Here is a 10,986-nt window from a genome sequence, read left to right as displayed (position 1 = left end):
ATTTATATCTTTAGGATGACTATATACTATGGCCCAAATCATTTAATCCAATTTTGGAGACATTTTGTGTATTTTTTTGCATTTTTGTAGTCATTCTGTGTATATTTCTATCAGAGTCATTTCAGTGAGTTTTTTTTGAGTGTCTTTTTGTGCATTTTTATTATTTTATGTGATTTTGGAGTCATTTTAGGTTTTGTGTTGTTACATTTGTGTCATTTTTTGAATAATTATGTGTGTTTTTGGAGAAATTTTGTGTCTTTGTTGCCATTCTCTGTGTTTTTGGAGTAATTTTGTGAATTAGTGTTGTTTTGTATGTTTTTTGTGTGTTTACTTTGGGGGTCATGCAAAATTGGATCACCACTTCTCCGTGTCTGCTCTAAAGTCTCCAGATGAGAGAGATATGCTTTCCTTCGGAAAGAAGGGCAGGAATATTTTGCTGTGAGAGAAAGGAGGAGCGACTGAGCACAGCCTCTCTACGTTCACTGGGATGGATTCTTCAGACCAGCACGGCTGAGCTGGAGTGAGGAAGAGGAGGAGGAGGAAGGAGTCCAAGGAGCGAAGGAGCTGGAAAACATGGATCTGTGCGCTCTTCTCCTCCTCTGTTTATCCCAGGCTGAGCTGGGACGGCCCTGGACTGAAGGTGAGGGGATTTTCCAACACAAACAGCCTCTTTATGAAATATGCACACACACAACTGCTCAAACTGCTGCAGTTGTGACAAGTTACACTGCATACGGTTTGACTTTAAAACTAAACTTTTGGTGATGTTTCACACTCATTGAGAAACAAACCAAATGCTCTTCCTCCTTTATTTACTTCTGCTTGTCTTTATTTGTGTCATGTATGTGTGCTTTCAGAGTATTCCATGTGTCACGTTGATGCTGTTGTGTTTTTTGGAGTCATTTTGTGTGTTTTTGTAATTATTTAATGAACTTTGGAGTTGTTTTGGTGTTTCTAGGAGTCAGTTGGCATGTTTCTGTGGAATTTATTTACATTATGTGTATTTTTTGGAGTAATTTTGTCTACTTTGAAGGTTTTGTGTGTATTTTTAAAGTCATTCTATGTAAATTGTTGTCATTATTTGGGGCTTTGGATGTATTTTCTATTATGATTCTTTTTTAAAAACAATCTTGATGTCTTGTGTGTTATTAAGATAATTTTGCATTTTTACTGTTGTTTTCTGTTCTGCAAGTGCATTTTTAGCCTAATGTCGTTATAGTTTTGTATGGTTTTGTTAAATTGTTTTTGTATTGTCGCTGTTTTTTTGTGTCCGTTTTGTGTGTGATCTTGGTGTTGTTTTGCATTGAAGACATTGAAGTGTTTGAAGATAAATAAATAAGTAAATAAATAATGTGGAAAAAGGCTGGATTTCAGAAGAAATATGTTTCGAGGTCATGAAATGGGACATTAGGCTAAAAATAAGTGCTTTACAAAGCTTTGATGCCCAAAGCTTTTATTAAAATATGAGGTAAAGTTAAATAAAATGAAAAAGTTAATTATTTGATGTAGGATAAATACATTATAAGTAACAAAAAGAAACAGACAAATACGATATTATATATATAAATAATATTAATATAACTGAATAATAATAATGAACATAATTTAAAAGCCAATGCCATTCACATTTAAACACAATGGATGCGTGAAAAATATTGTTAAAATCATAACATAATAATGTTTTTCCAATATACTTCACCAGTAAAAATGTGTGTGTGTGTGTGTGTGTGTGTGTGTCCTCCTTAGAGATGTCATATTTTTAGTCAGCCTTGTTCCTGCTCCACTTTTCAGTCTCTCCTGTGAATCCACTTCAAGCTCTGCAGCAAATCAATGCCAAAGTACAACATACTGTATATGGTATATATTACATCACATTATATGATGTTATATTATATTGTATCACGTTATACTATATTATGTTATATTTTATTTTTATCACATGATAATACAACTTTTGTTATGTTACATTATATATTCTAATACATTTGATTTAAAAGTGCTTTTAAATACATTATGTTATGTTACGTTACGTTACATTATGTCTTGCTGGGGCTTCCTCCCACAATGCAAAAACTGTACTTTTGGACTTTATGCGAGTGTAAGTGGTTGTGTGTATGTGAATGTGTTACCCTGCGATGGACTGGCACCAGGGTGTACTCCCACCTAACGCCCAATGAGAGCTGGAGATAGGCCCCAGCAGACCCCAGTGACCCTGAAAACAAAGAACAAGCGGATCGGAAATGGATGGATGGATATTATATTATACATTGATAGTTATGACATAATTTATTGAAAAGCTCTAAAGATTTTCTCGTGAAAAAGGAACTTCTGACATTTCCCGAGGTTCAGCTTCAGTTTGAGTTTTTCTACAACCCGTCCACTGACTGATCATCAGCTGATTAGTGTGTGAAACTCTCGGGGGAAACCTGACAGATGTTCACACGCTCACCTGCTCTCACTGGGTCTGAATAAAGTTAAGGATGCTGAGCTTGATTTATGAGAATTTCATTTCTTTTTCTCAAAATTTACCAGGAAAATATACATGATTCCACAGAGAAGACATTACTTTGGTTTTATTCCCTCATTGTTTGGGAATTGCTCTGATATTCATTTCCATATTTTCCCTGTTTTTGCTCATTCTGTGAAACTCTTCCAAAAGTCCTGAACTTTGGTCTCAAATGTTGAGGAATTTCTAGCTGGTGCTGATGGGAACATTGGGGATCAAGCGTGTGCTACTCGGTGAATCCACCTGAACAGGTTCAAAGATGATTCTGTAACTTTAGCGTCGTTTTCTTTCCCTCTGCAGTCGTTGGCTTTTCATCCCAAGGAAGTTGTTTTCCGGTCCAACATTCCCTCGACATATTCCACATGTGTAAACCAGACCTTCCAGTCATCCCAGTGAATTCCATATGCCCCCGTGCTGCAGGGAATTTCCTTCTTTCACACATGAGAACACTTAAAGAAGAAGCAGGAAGGTGGGAGACAGTTCACAGTGTGAACGAGAACCATGAAGTTTCTCTGATTCTGAGGAGTGACCTCACTTCCTGTCTGGATTAAACCATTACTGACCCAGTTTGGATCCTCCCAGTATGAAGCTCTGCACGGAATGAACAGATGGAGCTTTGAATGGGAGTGGACTCCATACGCAGAGTATGTGGGAGGGCAGGGGGAGCAGCTTTCCCAAAAAATACAATTCTTATAATAATGTAGATAATATATAAATATTTTAAGTGCCGTAAAACACAGTGACTGTACAAAATATATATGAATTAATTTGTTGTTCTTTTAAAAATTAAAGCTCTAATCATGTGACTTAGTTCTTCTTCTGTTGCGCAATTCTTCTTCACAATGTAAATGGTAAAGCAACACTGCACCCAGTAGTTCATGTATGGTACTGCAGCAAAAAAATAAATATTATGAATTTCTAATTCTAATCAATTTCTAAAAATGTTGATTTGATTAGGGCGGAACTGCTTTCTTCTTGAAAATAGAACGTTACATTTTTATTTTACTGTATTTTGACTAAATTCTGGGATTCATAGGATTTTTTGATGGAACATATGAATTCAGTAAGATATGGCATCGCTTTAAAGATGAGGAGTGCTAACTTGTTTATGCCGCCATTTTTTAAATTAATTTTTTTCCAAAGTTTGACAAAATAATTGAATGTGTTTGCTGTGATGGTGGTGTCTTAGAATGGCTGATATGGCTAACAATGTGAGATTCTAAGCTTTAAAACGGTATAGGATACTTGTGATATGCTGCTGTATTTGAGAAGTGTTTAATCCCCGTTTAATCCCTTTAGGACGGTGGACGTCACGACACATCAACGAACATTTTGGTAGTCAACATTATCAATTCTGTTCCTAATCATTTTTGTATTGTTGTATATGTTACACACATTGTGGTTGGCGCAAATCTCGAGACGGGCTATATATTAAATTCTATCTTTTCCTTTGCCCCCTCTGGTAAGAGTCTCAAACTCCGCCTAAGGTGGACTTAGTCTCAGCAAAAATGGCCGTCATTTGATCCCAATCCAAGCAAATACTGAACCTGTCCTATCTATGTTTTATATCTATGGCCGTAACTGTTGCATTGGCTCTGATGGTATCAGGTAAACTTGTGGAATTACCGTGTAGGCTGAGCTCAAGCATTCCTGTCGCTGACTTCCTGTCGCTGACTTCCTGTCGCTGACTTCCTGTCGCTGACTTCCTGTCGCTGACTTCCTGTCGCTGACTTCCTGCTTCCTATTTGCAGACATTTGGAGGGAAAGTGATAGTTGGACGGACGGCATTCCCGCTGGTTTTTTTTGGAAGCAGAAGAATCCGAACCTCAGGGAAACTCGCAGCACAGACGGAGGAGGAGGAGGAGTGGACATCGTGCTGGGAGATAACGCGACAGGGTTTGTGGTGAGAACCTGCAAACCTTCAACAGCTAGCTTAGCAATAGCAGCACAACCATTACGCTCATGTTTAGCTTTAATTTGAATAACTCCAACAATGCAATACCGACTGACATGACCATTAGCATTAATGATTGTTAGCATTAGCAAAACATGTTGATTTAAGTCTTTTAGCTTCTAGCATAACATTCCTGTACAAAATAGCCTTGTTTTTATTGTAATTATTTCATTGTTAGCATTAATGTCCGACTCCAACAACTCAGTAACGACTGACATGACTATTAGCATGAATAAGACGATTGTTAGCATTAGCAAGACATGTGGATATAAGCCTTTTAGCTACTAGCTTAACATTCCTGTATAAAATAGCTTTGTTTAAATTGTAATTATTTCACTGTGAGCATTTACGTCAGATTCCAATGCATTTTGGGTTTCGGAAAAAGACTGTTAGTGCTAACATTACAAAGCTGACTGTTGGCATTAGCACTAGCAAGCCAGCCGTTTCCATTAACCTTTTAGCTATTAGCATTACACTCACGTAGCCTACGTATAAACAACTTAGACTACAATTCTGTTCTGGGTTTGCTAGTAGGACTGTTAGCATTAGCACTAACGAGCTAACTGTTTCTGCTTTGTTTAGATTGTGTTGATTTCATGACATTAGCTGGTGTGGGTTTGCTGATTCAACTGTCAGATTTTGCATGTTTATTTTAGCTTTAGCATTGCACTTGTGTATAGAACAGATTTGTTTTTTATCGTAATCAATCGAAACATTTATTTTCAATGGATTTGCTGATATGACTGTTAGCCTTTGCATTAGTTTGCAGTGTTTAGAAGACGTAAGTTCCATTTATATTAAAAAATATAATCTGTTCCGTGGTTGATGGGCGCCCCCTGTCTGACAGGAGGACTCCAAGCGCTACTACACCTGGAAAAGTTTCGGTCCCAACGACGAACAGACGCAAAACTTCTGGATCGACTTCAACAACGTGAATAACAGTCAAGTCCGAATCCACGGAATCCTGTCCAATGCACATCGGCAGGCTGTTGTAAGACACACACACACACACCACCTCCAGAACAACGCTTAGGGACGCACGATCAATGGAAGAAATATGACAGACAACTGATCAAAAAGATAAAATAAACAAAAAACAAAACAAAAAGGGCACTAAACATCGACAAAAATCCCAAAAGAAACCCCAAATGAGTCACACAAAACGACAATAAAAAGCAGAACTAACTTTTTCACCTTAATAAATCCTTCTCATAGTCCCTGTGAGGGTAATACAAGTGTTTATGGGGTGATTGGGGGTCATTCATCTCTCCCTGCTGTCTCTGGCCAGAAAACAGCACTTGCAACTTTCCCTGCCTCTGACCCAGCGGCAAGACGCACTGCTTTACGACAGCCCAATACAAACTAATGCTAGATTATGCACGCTGTTGTCTACATATTCACTTTTCTCAAACTTATATCATGGCGGAACCAGAAAAAAAAAGGCAGAGAAGACCTTTGACCGAGGAATGGAGCAACTCCACCGTCGTCGCGGCAACAGGCACACACACTCTCAACCCAGCGCTCCATCAGGCAGCACACACACAAATATCCATCCATCTTTCTATCCATCCATCCATTTTCAGAGCTGCTTTGTCACACACAGTCAAACACATCACGCACATTTTCACACTCCCTTCCGTATTACTCCCATATCATTCATTTATTTGACTTGTCTCTCTTCCTCATACTGTTCACATGGTCACATGGGACTATATGTGTGAAAGCACCCTTAGTGTCACTGTTGTAATAGGATTTTTCAGTGATCAGTTGTTACTGTCTTGGAAGAGAAAAGGTGCGCATGTAGCTGTGGGCCGGAGCAGGACGCGGGGGGTGCAGAGTTTTTACGGCAGTGACAAAAACAAAAGAGACCTTTAGGGGGTGCGCTAAGTGCAAGTTTCTTAGTTCTGCTTTAACAAACAATAAAGATGTTAAGACTCATTACAGACTACTTTCTGCTTCCTGTGTGGCACACACACACGCTCGCTCTTTAAAATGTTATTTCTCTTTCCTCCAGCGGGTGGCGCTGTCCTTTGATTTCCCTTATTATGGACACAACGTGAGACAAATCATCGTGGCAACTGGAGGTGAGTTTGTTTGGTTTTGGTGATAAGTGGAGGAACACGTTGAATAATGACAAGAGAAAGAAAAGGTGGTGATGATGATGGTTTCATCTTCAGGTTTCATCTTCATGGGGGAGATGAGTCATCGGATGCTGACGGCCACTCAGTACGTGGCTCCGCTCATGGCCAACTTTGACCCCAGCTTTTCTGGGGACTCCACAGTGGGTTACTGGGACAACGGTGGGTGGTGGCTCCGCACACACACACACACCCACACACAGGTAAACAAGACATCTGTGTGTCTACAGGACACCTGTTTGCTGTGCAGTGGGACAAAGTCCGTCTGAAGGACAGAGAGGATGAAGGAGCGTTCACCTTCCAGGCAGCGCTGCACCACAACGGATCCATCGTCTTCAACTACAGAGATGTCAGATATACATATATAAAGATATAGATATACATAAATAGAGATATATAGATAATACACAGATGAGAGATTCATGTGCTTCATGTGGTTTCTCAGATTCCCGTTCCTGTGGAGAACCTGAACTCCAGTGATCATCCTGCTAAAGTAGGACTGTCTGACGCCTTCACGTCTGTCCTCCCCTCAGGTTAGACAGTCAGTTCTAATCATCACTGAACCATCTCTGATTATTGATCATTATTCACAGATTTTTAAGAAAACTTCAGAGAGTTTGAAGAAATTTCAAAGATTTTTTGAGAAATTTTAAAGATTTTTTGAGAAATTTCAAAGTGTTGTTTGAGAAACTGAAAAATATTAGAGGTAAAAAAAAATGAAAGTAAATAAATAAAAAATAAATAAATAAAATAAAAATTTGAGGAAAATTCACAGCTTTTTATATACACACACACACACACATATATATATATATATATATTTTTTTTTTTTCCAAACACAATAAGCCTTTTCACACTCTGGAACTGCGCATGCGCGACCTGGGGAGGGGGGGTGGGGTCATCATAGGTTGAACGGTAAATAAATAAACGTAAACAAGCTTGTTTACTCTGTGGATATTTCCAACCTAACAGCGTTTGTAATGTTATTCCAGAGATCTTTAGTGTTTTAATAGTGTTCATATTATTAATATTACACATATTCGGACTCGAGGAGGTGTCCAGGATTTTTCGGCCAATCCGAAACCGATGGAAGCAGCTCAGCAGCAGTACGGAAGCTAGGGCAGTCCCCTCGGTTCCACACAGGTGACCCCTGGTTGAAGAAAACACTGACTACTACCAGACTCTTCCCGGGAATGATGCGTATATTTGAGCACTTTTGTAAAACCGATGGGAGAAACAGTATTAAAGCGACAGACCTTCTCTCTTTCCTACTCTTGCATTTTCTGTATTTTCCTTTATTGTTGGTAGGTTTTTTTTTTAAACTTTTGTAGTTGTTTTAACAACTGTAAAGTTTTTTGAGTTTTTGAAAAGTTCTTATAAATAAAATGTATTGTTATTGATGGTAAAGCGATTATTACGAGCGTGAAAAGGACAGTATGAGTTCTCACTTTGAAAAGCTAATTGTACAAGATCCACCATTCACTATTTTTATTAAGCTATTATTTTACAAATTTGAAGGAAGTGCACAAAATCTTAATGTTTTGAAGGAAAATCTAAAACTTGCAGAAAAACTAGAAAACAATGTTTTTGAGTAAATTCAAATGAATTTGATGAAAATATTTTAGATTTACATATTTTATTTTTTTTATGGATATTTTTAAAAATATGAATCAATTGAAAAGCACTGTAAACTTGCAGTACATAAAAACAGATGTACTCTGGAAAAGGAATTTGCAAAAATGCAAAATGTTTTAGAAAAAAATTTAAAAAATCTTGAGAAATTTCACTGATTTCTGTCCCATTGTTGTAAAATGGTGTTTATTTGAAGACGTGAGCCGACGTCAGATCTACGAGTATCACCGTGTGGAGATAGACACCACAAAGATTGTCAGTGGATCCTCCTTCGTGTTCACTCCTCTGCCCAGTGAGTTTTTCACGCTGACACATCAGTGAGGTTTATCTCCTCTTTAAACACTTTCTGTCCCTCAGCCTGTGTGCAGCTCTCTTCCTGCGAGCTCTGCCTCTCCGCCAATGCGTCGCTGGGCTGTGGTTGGTGCAACACTCTACAGAGGTGACACGTCTCACACACGGTCTCACACACTTCATTAATTCTGGGAAAAATGTAACTTTTTTGGGAACATTTCAATATTTTTGGGAAAATTTTAATAATTCTAAGAAAATTTTAATATTTATGGGAAATTTTTAAAAAAAATGGGAAAACTAATATTTGGGGTAAAATTGAAATATCTTTTATAAAATTTAAATATTCTTTGGAAAATGCAAACATCTTTGGGAAAATTCTAATATTTTTGGACAAATTTCAATATTTTTGGGAAAATGTCTCACACACTGTCTCCATGGAAACACAAAGTCCAAAGACACGGCTCTGTTTTTTCTCAGATGTTCCAATGGCATTGACCGACACAGACAGGAGTGGTTGGATTACAACTGTCCAGAGGAGGTGAGAAACCACACGGCTGCACCCAGTTAGTCCACAGGTCCTCACCAATGGTTCCATGGTGCCTTCCTGTTGGATTTTTCAGGCTAAAAGCGTCTGTGAGGAGTTTCCGACACCTGAAGGTTCTCTGAGCTCCTTTAACCAGTCCTTCCTCAGTCCCACACCGACATCAGCTCAACCTGAGAACCAATCAGTGACCAGTGGTGAGCTGCTCACACAGCTTATAAAGGAAATGTTAAGCTTTTTGTTGAAACTTCAAATATTTTGGGAAAATTTGAATATTTTGGGGAAACTTCATTTTTGGGAGAAATTTGTTATATTTTTGGAAACATTGAAATGTTTTTGAGAAAAATATCTTTTTTGGGGGAAATTTAAACATTTTTGGGAATTCTTTATATTTTTGGAAAATTTTTTAATATTTTTGGAAAATTTTCAGTATTTTTGGAAAAATTTCAATGTTTTTGGAAAAATGTGAATATTTTTGAGAAAATTCAATTTAAAAATGTTTCAATATTTTTGGTAAAAGTTAAGTATTTTTAAGAAAATTTAAATATTTTTGGGAACATTTTTAATATTTTTTGGGGGAAATTCTATTTTTTTTTGGGAAAATTCTAAAAAATTCCAAGAAAATTATGTAACAACATTTTATTTAAATTCATATTAATTTATGTATCCATCTGGGACCGATGCTCTCTATTCCCTGCTCTCAGACTTGCAGGTTCCTCCTCCTAAGGACTCTGGAGTCTCTGAGAGCACAGCCATCATTGCCGGTGTAGTGGCCGCTTTGGTTCTCCTGGTAATTCTGACCCTGCTGGTTGTTTATTATGTCAACACACACCCCACGGCTGCTTCGCCTTTCTACCTCATGCAGGTAATCAAGAATTTTATTTTGAAGGGCATTTCATTATCTACATGTTCATGCACATAACGACAGTTCAAAATCCTTGAATTGACCTGTGTGTAGTTACATATGATAATATATGTAATTGGTTTATGTTAATGGGTGTTTCTCGTCTCTCTGCAGAGACGCTCCAACAACTATTGGCCTTCCATGAAGTTTCACAATCAAAGCTACGCTGAGGTGGAGCTCGGAGGTCACGAGAAAGACGGTTTTATGGAGGCGGAGCAATGCAGCTGAGGAGGGAACAGTGGCCCCTCAGGACAGATGCTGTACTGTAGGCAGACGCACAAGTTCTCATTTTCATCCTCACTCCACTGGGAAATAAATACCAATATCCCTACAGCAAGAACTGATTACTGAGATAAAAGCTCTTTATCTATAATATTGGCTTTCTGTGGGGATGTTGGTATTTTTACTGAGTAATTATGATTTTTTTTTTTGCCTTTAAACTGCAAGCGTTCAGCTCATTGTTTCTCTTTTTGATTTCAGTTCATTCTATTTCACCCTCGTCCAAAGGTCAAAGATTAAAAGTCTAATTCATTACAAACCGTGGAGTTTATGTTCGTCTCTGTACATTTTTCAGAACTTAGAAAAACTCATTTTAAAAGGGTTGTCTTTGCTGTTTCTGTCCACAGAGAAATAAAGTCCAGCCCTGACTGAGTGTTTGTGTGTTTAACGAATCATTTAACAAAGAAATGATCCAAACGCATCAAATATATTTACTGATGCCTCATATAAAAAGATGAAGAGGAGTCTTTCATTGCATATCATCAATAAGAGCACTAAATGTGTCAGAAACCAGTCAGTAGTCACTGGTTTAACAGATTTCCACCTTTTGCATTTAACAACAATGAGAAAACATGGAAAAACACACCCAGCTAAAAACATAAAAACTAGTCCCTTAAAAACATGCTTTTTAGCCATTAGGAGATGCTGTTCCACCTAAACCTGAATTTTGTGGACAAAAAGGCCAATTTGGTTTTATTTACAATTTCTAAACACGTGGAAATTAGTTTAAGAATCACTTGA

At 37.7% G+C, this 10,986-nt stretch overlaps 1 protein-coding gene across 1 annotated transcript; it reads left to right on the top strand.

The window, feature by feature from the left end:
* Positions 1–475: 475 nt before the first annotated feature.
* Positions 476–10,468, top strand: LOC114481562 (plexin domain-containing protein 1-like). Its single transcript, XM_028476497.1, has 13 exons — positions 476–640; positions 4,258–4,409; positions 5,308–5,451; positions 6,475–6,544; positions 6,638–6,760; positions 6,829–6,947; positions 7,044–7,131; positions 8,427–8,522; positions 8,588–8,669; positions 8,999–9,059; positions 9,142–9,259; positions 9,767–9,927; positions 10,081–10,468. Exons 1-13 carry the CDS (start codon positions 574–576, stop codon positions 10,192–10,194), a joined length of 1,395 nt encoding a protein of 464 aa, XP_028332298.1. The 5' UTR covers positions 476–573; the 3' UTR covers positions 10,195–10,468.
* Positions 10,469–10,986: the final 518 nt, after the last annotated feature.

The sequence above is a fragment of the Gouania willdenowi genome, chromosome 19 (genome assembly GCF_900634775.1).
Source record: "Gouania willdenowi chromosome 19, fGouWil2.1, whole genome shotgun sequence".
NCBI lineage: Eukaryota > Metazoa > Chordata > Actinopteri > Blenniiformes > Gobiesocidae > Gouania > Gouania willdenowi.
This window is presented reverse-complemented; position numbering and strand designations above follow the sequence as displayed.